The sequence below is a fragment of the Artemia sp. Qi Xiang Cuo genome, chromosome 3 (assembly GCF_049724085.1).
Source record: "Artemia sp. Qi Xiang Cuo chromosome 3, ASM4972408v1, whole genome shotgun sequence".
In the NCBI taxonomy this organism is placed as follows: Eukaryota; Metazoa; Arthropoda; class Branchiopoda; order Anostraca; family Artemiidae; genus Artemia; species Artemia sp. Qi Xiang Cuo.
The window spans coordinates 32,623,445-32,645,478 of NC_142796.1; the positions used below are offsets into that span (position 1 = coordinate 32,623,445).

General features: G+C 39.8%; 1 protein-coding gene across 2 annotated transcripts in view; it reads left to right on the forward strand.

Annotated features, from left to right (window-relative positions):
- The first annotated feature begins 335 nt into the window (after positions 1–335).
- The window catches only part of Drat (Death resistor Adh domain containing target), an 84,153-nt gene continuing 62,454 nt past the window's right edge, over positions 336–22,034 (forward strand). For both annotated transcript variants that reach the window (XM_089085746.1, XM_089085747.1), the window contains exon 1: positions 336–486. In XM_089085746.1, coding sequence (XP_088941872.1) covers positions 452–486 — 35 coding nt within the window. In that variant the 5' untranslated portion in view covers positions 336–451. The remainder of the gene's footprint in view (positions 487–22,034) is intronic.

Consider the following 22,034-nt stretch of genomic DNA (forward strand, 5'->3'; position numbering starts at 1 on the left):
TTCCAACCCTCACTCCACTTTCGAATTTCACACTTCTATTTTACACCACCGAAACGACTGCCATCCATTTGGCTTCACGGCGGAATCCTGGGAGGAGCAATCCCCATCCGGGGGGAAATAAAACAACTAATGTGTGTAATTTCATCAATTTATAAAAACGAAAGATGCCCTGTCATTTGCACCCCATCCCCAAGAAGATTATATATGGCCCCCAAGCCACAGTTTTCCTTATTTATATAAACTGTCCTTGTTATAAACGTAATAAAGTTTCTCTGGGAAACAAAGAAGTCCACGTGGAGATCACGGTGCAATTGCGTGGACATTGACTGCTTGAATGACGCAGAATCGCTCCGGAAAAAGACTTTAGTTCATCATACTGAAGGTTGCTAAAAGTCGAGTGAAATTTTTGTTTTGAATCTTTTTATATAATAATATATTTGAATAATTGAAGATGTCTGCTGTGGACCCTGGCGTACTTGGATTACGGTAAGAATTTCAAAGTTAGGCCTACCTGAGAATTCTGTTTTATTTTTCCAACTAGCCTAAAGGTAAATTAGCATAGGCTAATTGTTAGGCAGCTGGGCTGGGTCCTCGGGCAAAGCTTCCAGTGGTTATTGCAGTATTGGTAATCTTAGTGTAAGATTCCTTTTCTGAACTAGACCTACAATGCACAACAGAAGAGTACGGTTTCTAGTTCATTTAACACTGTCCAATGCTGCTGCGACAATTGCGCCCCCTCCTAACACCTGATATAGCTCTAGGCTATTTACTTATCATTTTGATTTATTTGTGTAGCCTATTTTTGTTGTTTCTCATCAACAGTTGCGTTGTAATGCCATTTAAAACAAATAAATAAGAAACACGGCCAGGGGCGTAATTTTCTATGGGGCAGGAGGGGGCCAACTATCCCTCCCAGACCTTGGTTTACCCCCTCTCCCTCCCAGACCTCAGTTTGACCCCCCCCCCCCCCAAGGCAACGAAAGCGCACCACTGTTTTGCTTCAAGTCCGTTATTAGACAAGTTTTACGATGAGATGTTTCGCTTTAAATTGGAAGTGTTGGACGATAATTTGATTAAAGAATATATCGATGTTATCACTTTCTGTATTTGTTATACCGATTTCGATATCTCCGATCATTTTTTTGCTCACAATTAATTAAACCTTCGCTTTGCCAAAGTTCAATGACAAAAATTTTAATTAAAGAGTATTTTGCATAATTTTTTCCAAACATTGAATAATATAAATACAAGCTTTGATGACATAAATACTTACCACAAAAATCTAGATTTGAAATTACATGGGCTCAGCCTCAGGATAAAGAAAAATAAATTATCGGCTAATTTCGGCTATTCAAAATCAGCGGTATTTCAATGTTTTTCCCTGAGAATTGTTTGTGCCTTTGAGAAATTTAACAAAAAAATCAGGTTTTTTCAACTGAAAGTAAGGAGTGACGTTAAAACTTAAACGAACAGAAATTATTACGTATATGAGGAGGATACCCCCTCCGCATTACCTTGCTCTTCACGCTAACGTTATTTAGAATGTTCAAAAAACTATCTTTTTCTAATTTAACGAACCTTGTGTTTTCTTAGGGTAAATTAGATCTTGCAGGGATGAGTGCAAAAAAAAAAAAAAAAAAAGACACAGACTATTTTACCAGATAGTGTGAATTTTGCTTTTCAGAATACTAGAACTCAAAAGTCGTAGGATTCAGTCTTCATTGACAGATTTCGGCACCATATTCCAAAATCTGAAACAGTGAATCATTTTTGACTGATTAAATGCACTTTTGTGGTCGAAATTTTCTGTTCTCAGTCTCTGGCTTGACAAGAAAGATATTTTCCTTAGTTCTCTGGTATATCAGAGCTAAATAGAAAAGATAATTAAAGAAGATAAAACAAAAAAAATAACTTAATAACAAAAAGCCAATATCTAAGGTGGGATTTTGCATTACTTTCTGACTAATAGCCTATGCTGAATTATTCCCTATCAACAATAAAAATTGTGATGAAAGAACTAAAAAAGAAATAGGTACTCAGTATACTGGTCTTGCAATATAGATACTAATACTACTACTAACAACTCATCGCAGCACCAAGCCAGCTGAGGCCAATACAGCTACGCCCGCTCCTCCTCCATCCCAGTCTATTCAAAGCCTCCCTTTTTACACCCGCCCACGAAGTTCCCATTTCCTTTAAATCTTTCTTTGTGACGTCCTCCCACCCTAGACGAGGACGACCTGCTTTCCGTTTAGCCATAGACGGTTGGCCGAAGGGAACAGTCTTCGGCTGTCTGTCATCATTCATCCGCACAACGGGCCCTAACCAATTCAGCCTTTCTTTCATTATAGCCCTAGAGAGCGGTATTGAACCACATTTTTCGTATAGCCTATTATTTAAAATACGGTCAGTCAGCCGGGTACCCAGAACAATCCTTAAGCAATTTCGTTGGAAAATATCAAGCAAATCTTCATCCGATTTTCGGAGCGTCCATGCTTCAGAGCCATATTTGACCATTGTCATCACTGTAGCTTCCAATATTATAATCTTGGTTTGCAGACTTATATTCCTATTCTTTCAAACTTTTTTCAGCTGTGAAAAAAAACTCTGAGCCTTGGCTAGTCTACTTTTAACATCTTCCCTGATTTCACTGTCTTTACTAATACTACTACCAAGGTAAGTAAAGCTGCCCAACTGATCAATCTTTTTATTACCCAACGTCACCTTTTCATCTTCATTTATTCCTATCCTTAGTGACGTAGTCTTCTTAACATTAATTTTCAAACCTATTCTAGCACCCTGAACTCACAAAATCTCTAAAAATCATTCATTTTGATGACCCTTTTATCTAGGATGCTTAAATCATCAGCATAATCTAAGTCCAGGAGACTTTTTCCTCCCCATTTGATTCCGTGGTCTCCCATTGCCTTTCCTGTGCTCCTTAAGACAAAGTCCACCAAAATAATCCATATAAAGGGGATAGAACACAACCCTGCTTAACTCCTGATTTAATACAAAACCAGCTGCTAACCTCATATCCTACCTTAACCGCAGCAGTGTTATTCTCATACATATCACTAATCACTTTAATGTGTTTGTCTGGTATACCATACAAGGATAAAACCTTTACTAAAACTCTTCTATCAACAAAATCGAACGCTCGCTCATAAACTATAAAACTGAGAACCAAAGGTGTTTGAAAACTCAGGCACTTCCTAATTATTAGCCTAAGAGTGAAAATTTGGTCGACATACCCTCTACCTTTTCTAAAACCGCACTGTTCTTTTCTTAAAACGTGGAAGTTAAAGGCGCATTTGATAAAGATAACTAATAGATAGGATTTTCTAATGTAGAACTAAAGAGAAGCATGATCCTTGAAGGTCACATCTCTCCAAAATGTCATTTAGATAAGTGATATAAAAGTTAACTCCTTTATACAAAGTTTTTATGACATTGCAATTCTAAGCTTGAAAAAGATTAAATTCTCAAACTTAGTTATGAGAACAAAAAGTTTCGTAGCTTTCAAAATCAAGGAGGCACACTTGTGCCTCTATAAAGAGGCGACCCACCACAATGTTAAGCGATTTCCGGTCCTAGCGGTCGCAGAGAGACAGCGGTAATCGCATTTTGTAGCCCAAGCTCAAACTAAGAAACGTGCAAAATTTCACTCTCCTCCAACTTCATCTGCATGGGTAAAAGTGTGCCAGAAGTTTTGAACTTCTGACCACAGCCCCCCCTTAATGCCGTCCGATTAGGCTGAAATTTAGAGGTTAAGCTTTGCTAGGGCCCAGGAGCTTATCCTCGAAATTTCAGCTCAATCCGATCATTCCTTCTCTGTTTTCCAAAAACCAGATATAGCCACTTAAAGTTCAAAAAAAAAATTTTATTATCCACACCTATAGGCCACAGTTGGCAACGGATCAGGGTGAATGAGGACTCATTCGAAGCAGAATTTGACCTGTTAGGGCCTTTTGATATTTTCAGATCAAAAAATTATCCCCCAAATTTACATTTACCAAAAACCTTGTTTTCCTATAAGAACCCGCTATAAGCGGGCTCTTATCGTTTTCCTATAAGAGCCCGCGAAAACGCGGGCTCGTTTTCCTATAAGAGCTCGCAAGCTGTCAAATCAGCTAACAGTTAGTCAAGCAATAATAAGTAATAAACTGTACAAAAACGTGCAGAAATTATTTGAAAAAAACTACGTTTTCTAAAGAGTTAAAGAGGCTGAGTTACAAGGTCGAACCTTAAAACGTACAGGGATTAGGAGGCACAGTTGGGGGGCTGCCGCCCCCAAACCCCCGCTTTCACAGGCTTTAAATAAAAAAATAAGTGGTTTAAACTGAAAGTAAGGAGCGACATTAAATCTTAAAACGAACAGAAATTATTCCGTATAAGAAAGGGGCTGTGCCCTCCTCAACGCCTCGCTCCTTACGCTAAAGTTTGACTTTCTCACAACTCTTTTTTTTAAACAATAAAAACTTTAGCGTAAAGAGCGAGGCGTTGAGGAGGGCACAGCCCCTTTCATATACGGAATAATTTCTGTTCGTTTTAAGATTTAATGTCGCTCCTTACTTTCAGTTTAAAACACTTTTTTTTTATAAAAAAGGCAGCTTTTTGAAAAAAAGGACACTTTTTGGACATTTTACCAAATCAAAACCAAATGTCTCTATTTTTTCCCTTTTTTTTGACTGCTTTTAATTTGTACTTTACTTTTAAGCTTTGGTAACGACTTGGAGATTTTTCTTAGATGTTTTTGCGCCCTGCGCGAACACCATTTATCAACCGAATAGGAATAGGACCTAAAGTCTTAACCAATGGGGTATGCTAGAATTATCGAATCCATCGTTTTCTTCTTACGGTTGACGTTTGTCATCAAGTCGGTCAACTTCAAGGACCTACCTACTGCTTGTGGCAAAGTCACCAAGGTCACTGAGAATCCTGGTAAGAATGAGTGAATGGCCATTCACTGCTGGCACGTTCTACGTAAATTCCTGTGGCGTTTAGCCTTGTGCATATGGCTATTATTACACTGCTGTCATAGAAAGAAAGGAGTTTCGCAGAAAAGCTATGTTGCGGCTCAATTTTATTTATAGCCGCTAGCGAATGTTTCTGTTTTATACCCTATAATTTCAGCTGTGATTTCTTGTTAAACGCTCGTTGCCAGTTTCTATTGAACGTAACTCAAGCGAATATATTGCAATCGGCCGTATCTTCTCACTTTTTTAGTTTTCAAAAATGTAGTTTTTGCTCAGGGCTACTTCTAAATGTTCACAAAACGGCAAGATAGAGGAGTTGTTAAACAATTTTAACCACTTGACCAACCAGTTCACTGAGTGGTTAAGGAGATCGACGTCTTTTTTTTAACTTTAAAACCATGTAGGTCAAAATAGACATTTCGTTGCTACAGCCATTCGGAGTTTCGGACATTGTCGCACCAAAAGATCCTTAATAGCTACCGAAGATCAACGACTCGCATCTTTTTTGCATAACTTATGAAATACCGAAGTGAAAATGAATCTCTATGATTGTTTTTTTACTTTTCGACTAAGATAGGTAGCGGTATCGATAATCGATATAAAATTTCGCTCTTTTGACATTCTCATGACGATTTTTTTATGCCATCTCTTCAAATTGAACTAGTACTAAACTTAATTTATTGGTAGCGTTAATGTCAAAGCTGGAAATACTTGCAGAACTTGCACTTTTGTCCCTAAAAGTTTTGGCAACCCTGGTGGTAAATCTATTTGGCATAGCGGGTGTAGGATCAAAGTCTCTGCAGCACTTTCCTTGGCAATTTAGCCCAAGTTGGATGGTCACAGAAGAATTAAGCATTTTAAGGTCCATCCTGTTTCAAATTTTGTACTTGACAAGATTCATAACAGAAAACACTCTCGGCGGAGGGGTTGCTGATGGGTAAGCTTAAAACATAAAGAGCTGCTTGAACTATGTCGAACAAAGGTCAGCTTTTCCCACTCTTCCCTGTATTTTTTTTATCGAAATTTGACCACTTTCCCATTTGGTTTTTCACGCTAAGGATAATGCTCGCTTCAATAATTTAAAATTTAGGTCGTCATGGAGCCTGGAATGCGACATGAGAATGCCTAGGGGGTTCTGAAAATTCCACCTGTCTTTATAGACAGATTCCCGAATCTGTCAGTGGAAGTTGTCAGTAAACACCAGACTTTAAAATTCTGACTTTTGTCATCAGCTCAAAAAAGCGCCCAAATGGCGCAAATGCGCGCCACCTGGCAACTATTCCAAGTGATACTTTACTGTAAAAAGTGAAGTATTTAAGAGAGCCCCACATCCCACCACTGAAAATTCCCCCAGTGGAAATTGCCCTCCAAAAAATGTCTCTTTAATTCACAATAACAAATGCTATGCGTAAGTAATAGGCTATAGGCTTTTCTTTTTTGAATTAAATGAAAAAAATAAGTATTTTAACTGAACGTAAGGAACGACACTAAAACTTAAAACGAAAAGAAAATATTCTGTATATGAAAGGTGCTGTTCCCTCCTCAACGCCTCGCTCTTTACACTAAAGTTTGACTTTGTCACAACTTTACTTTTTAAAATAATAAAAACTTTAGCGTAAAGAGCGAGGCGTTGAGGAGGGGACAGCCCCTTTCACGGAATAATTTCTGTTCGGTTTAACTTTTAATGTTGCTGCTTACTTTCGGTTGAAAAAAACTTTTTTTAAATTTAATTTCTAAACGTTTTCCAACTAATGCAGGTTCGAACTTGGTTCACTGTACATGAAAAATTAAAACAAAATTTGCATATCAATTTTGGATGATTTATTCCGCGTATGGAGGGTTGCCCCTCCTCACCACCTTGCTCTTTCAACTAAAGCTGTTAGCACTTGTAAAAAAGCTTCCTGTTCAAAAAAAAAACAAAAAACTGTGTTCCAGTAAACGCTCTTAAAAAATTGGGACAAACAGTCAAACTTTAGCGTAAAGAGCAATTTGAAAACTTTTGCTCATATCTAAGTGCTTTTTATCAATTCCGCCATTCGTAAGTGAGATATAGCACTAAAAACAACACTTTTGGTGCTACTTCTTAAGTGGAAAATCTTGGAAATTAAATGCATATCAAACGCGTTCAATTCCTTGTGGCAATTAAATGTTTCTCCTTGTACTAAAAGTATTACATTCACATGACTACTGGCACAGAAATTCTAGCCCACTACGCCACTGTGGGTGTGAGTAGTGTGCTAATAGGCACTCCGAAACTTACATAGAAACTTACACCTGAGGGTATACACAGTCTGAAACTTACATGGAAACATACGCCTGAGGCAATAGGCACCACGAAACTTACATGCAATTACACATGAATTGTGCAAGGAAAAGCCATGCCTGAGACACTACACTCACGCTTGAACATTTTAAAAAGATAATCTGCCTTGGAAACAGTTTGATGTGTTCGGGGAAATTACGTTCCTTGGTGTTGATTGACATTTGCAAAAAAGGGGTAATTAGTGATAGGATAATTTTTTAACATGAAATCTTTGAATAAAATATTTTTGGAGCATGTACTTCACGATGGAGAAAAAAGGTTAAGGTGATTAGCAATTACGAGCAGGGATTCCCCACTTGTTCTTAAACATTGCAAAAAAGATAGTCAAATTGCGTATTTAGGAATGGTTTTTTAGGGAAAGCTGTCAAACACCCAATTTGTAAATACTTCAATGTGTTGTCAATTTTTGAGGGAAAATCAAAAATACTCAGAATCGAAAATAAATGGGATCTGCCTCAAAGGGAAGGATCAGAGGCCCTTCGTTCCCCATTTCTGAGGGCAAGGGAGGGAGGGGTCAATTTTGGAGGGAAAACCAAAAATACTCAGAATCGAAAATAAATGGGATCTGCCTCAAGGGGAAGGCTCAGAGGCCCTCCGTTCCTCCATTTCTGAGGGCAGGGGAGGGGGGGGGTCAATTTTGGAGGGAAAACCAAAAATACTCAGAATCCAAAAAAAATGGGATCTGCCTCAAGGGGAAGGCTCCGAAGCCCTTCGTTCCCCCATGTGTGAGGGCAGGGGGAGGGGGGGGTCAATTTTGGAGGGAAAATCAAAAATACTCTGAATCGAAGATAATTTCCATTTATCTTAGTTTTTAACGGTGCTCCCTATTTCTAGTTGAAAATGCTTATTTTTTAATTTAATTGGGAATGAAAAGTCAAACTCTAACATAAAGAACAAGGTATTTTGGAGGGGGTATCTGATGAAATAATTTAGTTCGTATGATCAATTTAATTTATTTTTTAATTCAGTAGTTTTTCAGTAAGGACACTCGATATCCTAAAAGTGTTTGAATCAAAATTTTACCTTTAGCATCGATGTTGTTATCAGAATTTCAAAAAAGGATCGTTTATGAGGGCTGGGGTATCTGATGAAATAATTTATGTCGTATGATCAATTTCATTTATTTTTTAATTCAGTAGTTTTTCAGTAAGGACACTCGATATCCTAAAAGTGTTTGATTCAAACTTTTACCTTGAGCATCTAGGCTGTTAGCAGAATTTCAAAAAAGGATCGTTTATGAGGGCTGGCGTATCTGATGAAATAATTTAGGTCGTATGATCAATTTAATTTATTTTTTAATTCAGTAGTTTTTCAGTAACGACACTCGATATCCTAAAAGTGTTTGATTCAAACTTTTACATTGAGCATCTATGTTGTTAGCATAATTTCAAAAAGGATCGTTTATGAGTTCTGGCGTATCTGATGAAATAATTTAGTTCGTATGATCAATTTAATTTATTTTTTAATTCAGTAGTTTTTTTCAGTAAGGACACTCGATATCCTAAAAGTGTTTGATTCAAACTTTTACCTTGAGAATCGATGTTGTTGGGCCCCAGTCCACCAGCCTGAATGGTGTAAATCCACTAGCTCTGAATTGGGGTCTTAGTCAAGCAGCCTCAATGGTTGAAATACACAAGCTCAGTATTGGGGGCTCAGTCCACCAGCCTGAATGGTGGATATTCACTAGCTCAGTCTTGGGGTCCCAGTCCACCTGCCCCAATGGTGGAAATTTACTAGCTCAGTATTGGGGTCTCAGTCCACCAGCCTGAATGGTGGAAATTCACTAGCTCAAAATTGGGGTCTCAGTCGACCAGCCTGAATGGTTGAAATTCACTAGCTCAGAATTGGGATCTTAGCCCACCAGCCTGAAAGGTTGAAATTCACCTTTGGGGTCCGACTATCTGGGCTTTATTTGTCAAGGTCTGAATGCTAAGCGATGGACATGAGCTCGATTGGGACCCCATTGTGAAAATGGAAAACAAACAACAAAAATATATTGTTGGTTTGTGTGTGTAGAGCATGGCATGGTTACTGCTAGGGCAACAGTCTAACCGTTGACGGTTTTATGTATCCGTGAATAAGTTCTAAGGCGAGAGTGGAAGTTGGGACAAATTTTTGGAGGTGCCCACCTCACCTGCCCAGAGTCTCAGGCAAATGACCCCAAATTTGAAAAAGTGAAAATTGGCACAGATTTTCTAAACTGAGCTGAGAGAATGAATAGATAATATAGGGAAAGTGATTGTAGACACTGGGCATCCGTGAACAAGTGTTAAATTGAGAGAGGAATTTGGAACAATATTTGGGGGTGCTCATCCACCCAGAGTCTCTGGCAGGTGACCCAAAAATTTAAAAACACACAGAGACGACAGACACAAAGAGACGAATCACACACAGAGAGGACAAACACACAGAAAACGACACATAGAGACGACACATGCACAGAGACGATACACACACACAGAATCAACACACACAGAGAGACGAGACATACACACAGAAATGACAAACACACATAGAGACTACACACACAAAGAGATGACACACACATAGAGACAACACACACACACAGAGACAACATCCACACAGAGACGACACACACAAAGAGACGACTTACACATAGAGACGACAAACACACAAAGACGACACACACTCAAAGTTACTACTAACAAATAGACTAAAAACACACAGAGACTAGACACAAACAGAGACGACACACATACAGAGACGACACGCACACAGAGACGACACACACAAAGAGAAAACACACACACAGAGACGAAACACACAAAGAGACGACACACACACACAGATACGAAACACGCACAGAGAGGACAAACACACAGAAACGACATACACACACAGAGACGACACAGACATAGAGATGACAGACACACAGATACGAAACACCCACAGAGACGACACATGCACAGAGACGACACACACACAGAGTCCACTCGCACACAGAGAGGACAAACACACAAAGACGACAGACACAAAGAGACGAATCACACACAGAAAGGACAAACACAAAGAAACGACACACAGAGACGACATATGCAGAGAGACGATACACACACACAGAGTCAACACACACAGAGAGACGAGACACACACACAGAAGTGACAAACACACATAGAGACGACACACACACAAAGAGACATCAACACACACACAGATACGAAACACACATATAGACTACACACACATAGACACAACACAAACACAGAGACAACATCCACACAGGGATGACACACACACACACAGGGACGACACACACACAGAGACGACAAACACGTGGTTACGAGCTACATATGAAGATGACACACACACAGAGACTTCACGCAAACAGACACGACACACACAACACACACAGAGACGACACACACATAGAGACGACACACACATAGAGACAACACAGGCACAGAGACGACACAAACACAGAGACGACAACCGCACATAGAGAGACGACACGCACACAGAGACGACAAACACACAGAGACAACACACACACAGATACGAAACACCCGCAGAGACGACACATGCACAGAGGCGACACACACACAGAGTCCACTCACACACAGAGACGACAGACACAAAGAGACGAATCATGCACAGAGAGGACTATCACACAGAAACGTCACATAGAGACGACACATGCACAGAGACGATACACACACACACACAGAGACGAGACATGGCGTATCTGATGAAATAATTTAGGTCGTATGATCAATTTAATTTTTTTTTTTTTAATACAGTAGTTTTTCTTAGTAAGGACACTCAAGACAACACGCACACAGAGACGACATACTCAAAGTGACGACTTACACATAGAGACGACAGACACACACACACACACACACACAGAGACGACAAACACACAGAGACGAGACACGTAGAGGGACGACATTCACACAGAGAGACGACAAACACACAGAGACAACACACACACAAAGAGACGACACACACACACATATACGAAATACACAAATAGACTTAATTCAGTAGTTTTTTTCAGTAAGGACACTAGATATCCTAAAAGTGTTTGATTAAAACTTTTATCTTCATAATCAATATTGTTGGGTCACAGACCACCCGCCTGAACGGTGAAAATCCGATAACTGAGTATTGGGATCTTAGTATACCAGTCTTAATGATGAAAATCAACTATGTCAGGAGTCGGGTCTCAGCCCACCAACCTGAATGGTGGAATTCTCTAGATCAGAATTGGGGTCTCAGACCACCAGCCTGAATGGTGGAAATTCACTAGCTCAGAATTGGGATCTTAGCCCACCAGCCTGAAAGGTTGAAATTCACTAGCTCAGAATTGGGGTCTTAGTGTTCAGATTGGAGCGTTGGGGTCCGACTATATGGGCTTTATTTGTCAATGTCTGAATGCTAAGCGATGGACATGAGCTCGATTGGGACCCCATCGTGAAAATGGAAAACAAAAAACAAAAATATATTGTTGATATGTGTGTGTAGAGCATGGCATGGTTACCGCTAGGGCAACAGTCTAACCGTTGACGGTTTTAGGTATCCGTGAATAAGTTCTAAGGCTAGAGTGGAAGTTAGGAAAAATTTTGGAGGTGCCCACCTCGCCTGCCCAGAGTCTCAGGCAAGTGACCCTAAACTTGAAAAAGTGGAAATTGGCTCAGATTTTCTAAACTGAGCTGAGACAATGAATAGATACTATTGGGAAAGTGATTGGAGACACTGGGCATCCGTGAACAAGTGCTAAATTGAGAGAGGAATTTGGGACAATATTTGGGGGTGCCCATCCACCCAGAGTCTCCGTCAGGTGACCTAAAAATTTAAAAAACACACAGAGACGACAGACACAAAGAGAAGAATCACACACAGAGAGGACAAACACACAGAAACGACACATAGAGACGACACATGCACAGAGACGATACACACACACAGAGTCAACACACACAGAGAGACGAGACACACACACAGAAATGACAAACACACATAGAGACGACACACACAAAGAGACGTCACACACACACACAGATACGACACACACATAGAGACGACACACACATAGAGACAACACACACACATAGAGACAACATCCACACAGAGACGACACACACACACACAGACGACACACTCAAAGTGACGACTTACACATAGAGACGACACACACACAGAGACGACACACATAGAGAGATGACACACACACAGAGACGACAAACTAAAAGTGACGACTTACACATAGAGACGACACACACAGAGACGACAAACACACAGATACGAAACACACAAAAAGACGACACACGCACAGAGAGGACAGAGACACAGAAACAACACACACACAGAGACGACACACACATAGAGACAACACAGACACAGAGATGACAGACACACAGATGCGAAACACCCACAGAGACGACACATGCACAGAGACGACACACACAGAGTCCACTCACACACAGAGAGTACAAACACACAGAGACGACAGACACAAAGAGACGAATCACACACAGAGAGGACAAACACACAGAAACGACACAGAGACGACACATGCACAGAGACGATACACACACACAGACACAACACACACAGAGAGACGAGACACACACACAGAAATGACAAACACACAGAGACGACACACACAAAGAGACGTCGCACACACACAGATACGAAACACACATAGAGACAACACACACATAGAGACAACACACACACAGAGACAACATCCACACAGAGACGACACACACACAGAGACGACACGCACATAGAGACAACACACACACAGAAAGGACAAACACACAGAGACAACACACACACAGAGACGACACACACACACACGCACAGATACGAAACACACAAAGAGACGACACACACACGAAGTTTCTGACCGTTTAAGTTTTGATGTTAGTGTTGTCAGTCAAAAGCTATGAGCTTGAGAAAAGAGCTTGAGAAAATCGCCTGATTATCGAAAAATGGGGAAACACCCTCCAAAAGTCGACAGGAATGCCCCCTCCGGCGCGCCGGGGCGGGTGTTTCGTATCAGTGTGTGTGTGGTCTCTGTGTGTTTGTCGTCTCTGTGTGCGTGTCGTCTCTCTATGTGTTGTCGTCTCTGTGTTTGTTTCGTCTCTGTGTCTGTGTTGTCTCTATGTGTGTGTCGTCTCTGTGTGTGTGTGTGTGTGTGTGTGTTTGTGTGTGTCTGTGTCGTTTCTGTGTGTGTGTCGTCTCTGTGTGGATTTTGTCTCTGTGTGTGTTGTCTCTATGTGTGTGTCGTCTCTATGTGTGTTTCGTATCTGTGTGTGTGTGACGTATCTTTGTGTGTGTGTCGTCCTCTCTGTGCGTGTGTCGTCTCTTTGTGTGTTTCGTATCTGTGTGTGTGTGTTGTCTCTTTGTGTGTTTCGTATCTGTGTGTGTGTGTGTTGTCTCTGTGTGTTTGTCGTCTCTGTGTGCGTGTCGTCTCTCTTTGTGTGTCGTCTCTGTGTGTTTGTCGTCTCTGTGTGTGTGTCGTCTATGTGTAAGTCGTCACTTTGAGTCTGTCGTCTCTCTATGTGTTTCGTCTCTGTGTGTTTGTCGTCTCTATGTGTAAGTCGTCACTTTGAGTGTGTCGTCTCTGTGTGGATGTTGTCTCCGTGTGTATGTGTTGTCTCTATGTGTGTCTCATCTCTTTGTGTGTGTCGTCTCTATGTGTGTTTGTCATTTCTGTGTGTATGTCTCGTCTCTCTGTGTGTGTTGACTCTGTGTGTGTGTGTATCGTGTCTTTGCTTGTGTCGTCTCTATGTGTCGTTTTTTGTGTTTGTCCTCTCTGTGTGTGATTCGTCTCTTTGTGTCTGTCGTCTCTGTGTGTTTTTTAAATTTTTGGGTCACCTGCCGGAGACTCTGGGCGGGTGGGTACCCCCAAATATTGTCCCAAATTCCTCTTTCAATTTAGCACTTGTTCACGGATGCCCAGCGTCTCACTTTCCCAATAGTATCTATTCATTGTCTCAGCTCAGTTTAGAAAATCTGAGCCAATTTCCACTTTTTCAAATTTAGAGTCACTTGCCTGAGACTCTGGGCAGGTGAGTTGGGCACCTCCAAAAATTTGTCCCAACTTCCACTCTCGCCTTAGAACTTATTAACGGATACCTAAAACCGTCAACGGTTAGACTGTTGCCCTAGCGGTAACCATGCCATGCTCTACACACACATACCAACAATATATTTTTGTTTTTTGTTTTCCATTTTCACAATGGGGTCCCAATCGAGCTCATGTCCATCGCTTAGCATTCAGACCTTGACAAATAAAGCCCATATAGTCGGACCCCAACGTTCCAATCTGAACACTGACTAAGACCCCAATTCTGAGCTAGTGAATTTCAACCATTCAGGATGGTGGGCTAAGACCCCAATTCTGAGCTAGTGAATTTCAACAATTCAGGCTGGTGGACTAAGACCCCATTTCTGAGCTATTGGATTTCAACTATTTAGGCTGGTGGACTGTAACCCCAATTCTGAGCAAGTGTATTTCAACCATTCGGACTGGTGGACTGAGTCCCCAATTCCGAGTTAGTGGATTTCTACCATTCAGGCTAGTTGACTGAGACTCCAATTATGAGGTAGTGGATTTCCACCATTCAGGCTGGTGGACTGAGACCCCAATACTGAGCTAGTGGATTTCAACCATTCAGGCTGGTGGACTAAGACCCCAATACTGAGCTAGTGGATTTCCACCATTCAGGCTAGTGGACTGGGTCCCAACAACATCGATTCTCAAGGTAAAAGTTTGAATCAAACACTTTTAGGATATCGAGTGTCCTTACTGAAAAAACTACTGAATTAAAAAATAAATTAAATTGATCATACGACCTAAATTATTTCATCAGATACGCCAGCACTCAAACGATCCTTTTTGAAATTCTGCTAAAAACATAGAAGCTCAAGGTAAAAGTTTGAATCAAACACTTTTAGGATATCGAGTGTCCTTACTGAAAAACTACTAAATTAAAAAATAAATTAAATTGAACATACGACCTAAATTATTTCATCAGATACGCCAGCATTCATAAACGATCCTTTTTTGAAATTCTGCTAACAGCATAGATGCTCAAGGTAAAAGTTTGAATCAAACACTTTTAGGATATCGAGTGTCCTTACTGAAAAACTACTGAATTAAAAAATAAATTAAATTGATCATACGACCTAAATTATTTCATCAGATACTCCAGCCCTCATAAACGATCCTTTTTTGAAATTCTGCTAACAACATCGATGCTCAAGGTAAAAGTTTGAATCAAACACTTTTAGGATATCGAGTGTCCTTACTGAAAAACTAATGAATTAAAAAATAAATTAAATTGATCATACGAACTAAATTATTTCATCAGATACGCCAGCCCTCATAAACGATCCTTTTTGAAATTCTGCTAAAAACATCGATGCTCAGGGTAAAAGTTTTAATCAGACACTTTTAGGATATCGAGTGTCCTTACTGAAAAACTATTGAATTTAAAAAATAAATTAAATTGATCATACGACCTAAATTATTTCATCAGATACCCCCTCCCAAATACCTTGTTACTTATGTTAGATTTTGACTTTTCATTCCCAATTAAATAAAAAAATAAGTATTTTCAGCTAGAAATAAGCAGCACCGTTAAAAATTAATAGGAATTGAAATTATATTTAATTCAACGTATTTTTGATTTTACCTCCACAATTAACCCCCCCCCTTCCCCTGCCCTCAGAATGTGGGGCGCAAAGGGCCTCTAAGCCTTCCCCTTCAGGCAGATCCCATTTATTTTGGATTCTGATTATTTTTGGTTTTCCCTCCAAAATTGACCCCCCCCCCCTCCCTGCCCTCAGAAATGGGGGAAAGAAGGGCCTCTGAGCCTTCCCCTTGAGGCAGATCCCATTTATTTTCGATTCTGAGTATTTTTGGTTTTCCCTCCAAAATTGACCCCCCGCCCCAGCCCGCCGAAATGGGGGAACGAAGGGCCTCTGAGCCTTCCCCGTGAGGCAGAACCCATTTATTTTCGATTCTGAGTATTTTTGGTTTTCCCTCCAAAATTGACCCCCCCCCTCCCTTGGCCTCAGAAATGGGGGAACGAAGGGCCTCTGAGCCTTCCCCTTGAGGCAGATCCCATTTATTTTCGATTCTGAGTATTTTGATTTTCCCTCCAAAATTGACAACACATTGAAGTATTTGCAAATTGGGTGTTTGACAGCTTTCCCTAAAAAACCATTCCTAAATACGCAATTTGACTATCTTTTTTGCAATGTTTAGGAACAGGTGGGGAATCCCCGCTCGTAATTGCTAATCACCTTAACCCTTTTTCTCCATCGTCAAGTACATGCTCCAAAAATATTTTATTCAGAAATTTCATGTTAAAAAATTATCCTATCACTAATTACCCCTTTTTTGCAAATGTCAATCAACACCAAGGAACGTAATTTCCCCGAACACATCAAACTGTTTCCAAGGCAGATTATCTTTTTAAAATGTTCACGCGTGAGTGTAGTGTCTCAGCCATGGCGTTTCCTTGCGCAATTCATGTGTAATTGCATGTAAGTTTCGTGATGCCTATTGCATCAGGTGTATGTTTCCATGTAAGTTTCAGACTGTGTATACCCTCAGGTGTAAGTTTCTATGTAAGTTTCAGAGTGCCTATTAGCACACTACTGGTGTGGGCGGTTCTAACAGATAACAAGCTGAACACGATCGATAAAATCAGGTTCTTATTCTGTTGATAAAATGGGCTCTGACTATAACTGAATGTAAAGAAGCAAGAATTCTGATACTACGGGACACAATGCGGCAAATTGCGGCGGCTAGCAAGCCGCATGCGGTTTTTAGAAAGAGCGGATGCGCTTCTCGAAAGCAAATGAGAAATTGATAGAATGGAACACATTACTTTCATTAAAATGAAGATGAAGTAAATATAATGAATCATTTTTCGCTGTGCAAACATTAAAATGTCTTGAGGCGAAAAGTAATATTTATTCTAAATAACTATTGTAAAAAAAATTGTCCTTAAAAGCCATGAAATAATTAAGCCATGTTTATCAGTTTAGCACTGCTCTGCTAAAAAACAAGGGCGGCTGAACTGGAATAACAAGCCAAAAAAAAAAAAAAAAAAATCCGCACCTTAACCACACGCACTTTTATTCTTTTCACCTCATATATATGAAAAAAATCATATAATTTCCTTTTTTTTCCACAAATACAAAACAAACTTCATTTTTTTTTCTTTTTTATCTGCACTTTCTTAACTACACTAAACGCATTCCTCAGCCATCGCGTTGGCTTTTATAGTTTTGAGTAGTTTTAAGTAGTTTATGTAGTTTTAAGATTAACCTCTAAATCGTGGGTCACATGTCTTTCTTTTCATGCCAAACTTGGCCAGCATAATTGAGGTAAGGGTCACACTTTTGAGCGAGTTTCTGTGATCTGTGTTAACATCTTTAAGGTTGAAAAGAACCGCTCTACAACAACGTTCGAAAATGGCAAGGTCAGCGGTATTGGACAATGCTCACTATGTTAGAGAACCTCAGAGTTTTTGGTGTTCTTATTGAAGCCACATGACGCCAAAGCTCACAGACATCTGTCACATTTGGAAGGTCAAAAATATTAAACTCCGCTATTCATCTATAATCTTTCTTCTATCCCACGACGGTGCACTATATCTCTGTAGAATCTTCTGCAGAAGACCAATTGCAATTATGTCCAAAGCTTTCATAGGGTCAAGGATCTCACACGACGTACACAGTTCGTCCTCAAACGAGAATCGCTGCTTGATTTGCTTCATCGCCTCCACATATAACTTACGAGCACATTCATAGATGACTATCTTTACCTTCATCTGCTTTTGTACTCGGATTTGACTGCAAGGTTTGAAGAGACTCGTGAGCTGCCATCCCCAAGTACGGAGTTTCAGCTGGAAGGTACTCATTTGCTTTGACAGGGTCGACATTTAATGGCGAGGTTGATCTAATGCAGCTAGTCTTCATCAAATTCATGGTCAGATTTCTTAGAAGTATATCCACCTCTATAATTTTATTTTGTGAAACAAAGGTTTTTCGTATTGGAAAAGAAGATCAAAATCTGTAAACAGCTCCAGCATATAGAGCTGGAACTCAAGTTGAATCCGAAGCAGTGGGTTTTTTAGGGTTTGGGATACCCTGTCATTCGCGTGAGTTGGATCCTCAGCTGCTACTCCCTCAAAGTAGCTACTAAGCGCATCCCAATAGTGCAATAGTCGCTCAACACACATCCGAAGAGACAGCCAACGTGTCTGAGCTGGGGCAAGCACATTCAGGACTAGGGTGTCTGTAAATTTCTGGTGCAATTCGAACTGAGAGTGTCTTTTGGCACTCGTGCTGAAGTGATTATATGCTGTGCGACACAGATCTTGCAATTTCTTTGGCAATTGTTTGCAAGCACAAGAAGCAACTAAATGAAATGAATGACTGCTGCACTTGGTACATTTCGCAGATGGGAATTTGTCTTGGATTCTGCTCACAACCAAGTTATCAAACCCAAACATGGTATTACATGTGTCCGCATAGAATCCAACCCAGTTCTCTTCAGGTATATTTTATCTTGAAGAACATCGAAAATAAGGTTGAAAATGGTTTCCGCATTCCCATCACAACACTCAACCATATCAAGGAGGTATACCTGTATTTCAAACTCCTTATTGCAGAACAAAACTGCAACAACTTTTCAAAAGTTTCGCCTTTCTTAAACTAGTGATAGGCTTGTTTCTTTTTAATCACTAAGAGAACGGTCCACCCATTTAGCTAGTTTGAAAATCCTTCTCCAGTACAAAAAGAACATCTAGAACAATTAAAAATCCGACAAATATCTGTTTTTTTTTTACTAAAAATCCGACAAAATACCTACGTCTGACACAATTTTTTTGCTTGACAAGAGAGCCAAAACTCCGACAATGTGGAAAAATCCTACATAGTGGAAGCAATGCTTAAAATATTATGACTCCGTCATTGGTCAGCTCAAAGCAATCCACAAAAACAAGCCTATATTCTCAAGACCTTGTGTAACCCAGCGCCTGCTTATCCAGTGTGAAGCAACTTCAAATCTCTATATTTAAAGAATGTCCCACTTATTTTCAATGGCTGCAGCCATACTCTAGGACTTAACGAAAACCCCTTATAGTTCATTTACACATTATGGAAGTTCATGCGGAAATGCGTCCGTACCTTTTCGAACGATGAACCAGAAAACGCTACGTTTTAAGGCTAAGTTGACAAATAAATGCATCAGCCTGACCCTCCTCTGAAAGCTGTTGAGCAATAGAGAGCCAAATGAAACCATTTTCTTGGTTTTCTTATAGCCTGGGTGAACAGTATCATGCAAGCGGGGGTAGCCTTGAACCAATGTTATAAGATCATGAAGTATTTGATGATCCATAGTCATGGTTTTATTCATTTAAAAACCTTGCCAAGAGTCCGTCCTGATTTGACCAAATCGTTGCGGAAAGCTAGAGAGTTTTTCAAGCACGAAAACGGGCAGAATCTCTGCACGGATTTCCGCAATATGTAAATGCACTCCTAAACTACAAGTTGACTTGAACAAGAGCATCTACTACATGGTATTGGCGCACACCATTTATCTTGCGCAGTCTGGAGCCAGGTCCCTGTTTAGCTTAGGGTATATTTATGCCCCATCCTCTCTTTCAATAATCCTTGCTCAGATGCGTCACTAGTCCAAATGTTTGGGCTGGTCTTGGGAAGGGGACAGTTTGGAAATTATTTTGTCTCTCCCAGTAGGACGATTCTTTTAGGCACGAAGGGATTTTTTTTAAACCTCTGGAAACTGTAGGATAGTTTTTTTTTTGTTTTTTTTTTGCAGTTTTTCTCTTTTTCTTTCACAGTACAGATATCTAGATATCTATATTGTGTTTCTTTATACAAAAAAAATTAGTAATCATTTTGTTGATACTGCGGAACTACACAAACTATTTTTAGGAGGTTGAAAACGGTATCATAGAAAAAAAAAAAAAAAAAAACGAAGAGAAAATGAAATTTCGTGGAAGAAAGAGCACTGAGAAAGCGGTAAAAAGGGGGATAAGAACTTTGAAGAAAAAGGGGGAAGTAGGCGTTTTATGGCAGTCACCGTGTCAGAATGGGAAACTAAGAGTGGAAACCTAAACTCACCTTGAAAAAAAAAAAAAACAATCAACGCCAGTTAACGGTACCTAGCCAAATCTTAAGCTGTCTATGGTGTTTGAATTTAAATCGGTACTAGTGGAAAAGCTACTAATCATCGCACATTTATTTCTGGTATTCTTTCTTTTCTCCATACCGGTAGGAGAGCTGACAGAAAAGCAGCAGCTTGTGGGGCTTTTAGTAGGAGGCATTCCTACCTTTTTATTTTCTCTTTGGCAGTCATCTTTGACAGTTCAAAAAGATGAAATAATGCCAAATCTCAGATTTGTCGTATCAAATCCTAAAAGTTCAAGTTTTTAGTCTTTTTTTTCGCAAGCTTTGCGCAACGCTACTTGCTTCATGGTTCGGCACTATTCTTATTATTTATCGTTCATCATAAATTCTGCCAATACTATGTACAATAAAACAACACTGTGCACAACACAACAAAGTTTTTGTGAGATTACCGACTTATTAGAAGTTTTATTCCCTATAAATATTCTGTTATGCATATTTTAATGTTTCTATGTTAGGTTTTCAGCGCTGCCATTTGAAAGTCATGATCAGTCTGAACTACAAATTGGAATGTGTTTATAAATCCGCTGTTTGAACAGGGAACATTTTTCTTGAATGCCTATTTACAGTAAGATTTTACTGATATGGTAAAAGGTAAGGTAAATAATAAGCCATTGGACCTTACAGTCCCTACCGGCAGTGCTGATCTCCGTTTCTTGGCTTTTCAGCCAGGAAGTACAATGGGGGGTGGTTTGGGCCAAACATCCTGTGATTTCGCACGGTGGCCGGCGTTTACTCCCACGGCGATTACCCCTGGAAAATACCCCCACGCTGAAAATACCCCCCCCCCCACGCGTAAAATACCCTCCCCCCCCGGAAAATACCCCCCCCCCCTCGCTCCCGCCGAAAATACCCCTCCCCTGCGGAATTTACCCCTTCCCCCGATGGAAAATAAGGCTTTCCAAATTTGAGAATTTTATTTGAGTTTAATTTTTTTATTTCCGTAGAGAGAAGGAATTTTGGTACTTGTGTATTATGCGCCACTCACTCAAGTTTACGCTGTGTAAAATTCGAGAGCTCGCCAGTTTTTCCTTAGTTTCTTCGTTACTTTAGAAATAAATTTGGGCTATTGATTTGCATATTAGGGGGGGGGGGTAAAGTATAACGGATCTGCATGCAAAATTTGTTTAGTACATGTATGCTGCATATTAGATAGATAGATAGATAGAGAAGTGTATTTTAAAGCCTAATATACAGCCATGAACATAGAGAAAAACATAAATGAAAGTCACAAATAACAAACTTTGATCAGCGATCATCATAAAACACTTAAATGAAACAATACATTAACCTAATAATAGTACTTAATACTTAGACAAACGGTCATTGAAAAAAAAAACATTTAACACTTGGAAAAAACACTTAAATGAAACATTACGTTTACTTTATACTGGGATTTTTTTTTTCTTTTTTTAGTTAACAAAATTTCCAGATACCTCGCTATTCTTCTGCAATTTTTTAGTGGCCAGACCTAGAAAGAATTGTTTCCTGACTTCAAAATGTCCAAATACTTTACCCCCTCCCCCTTA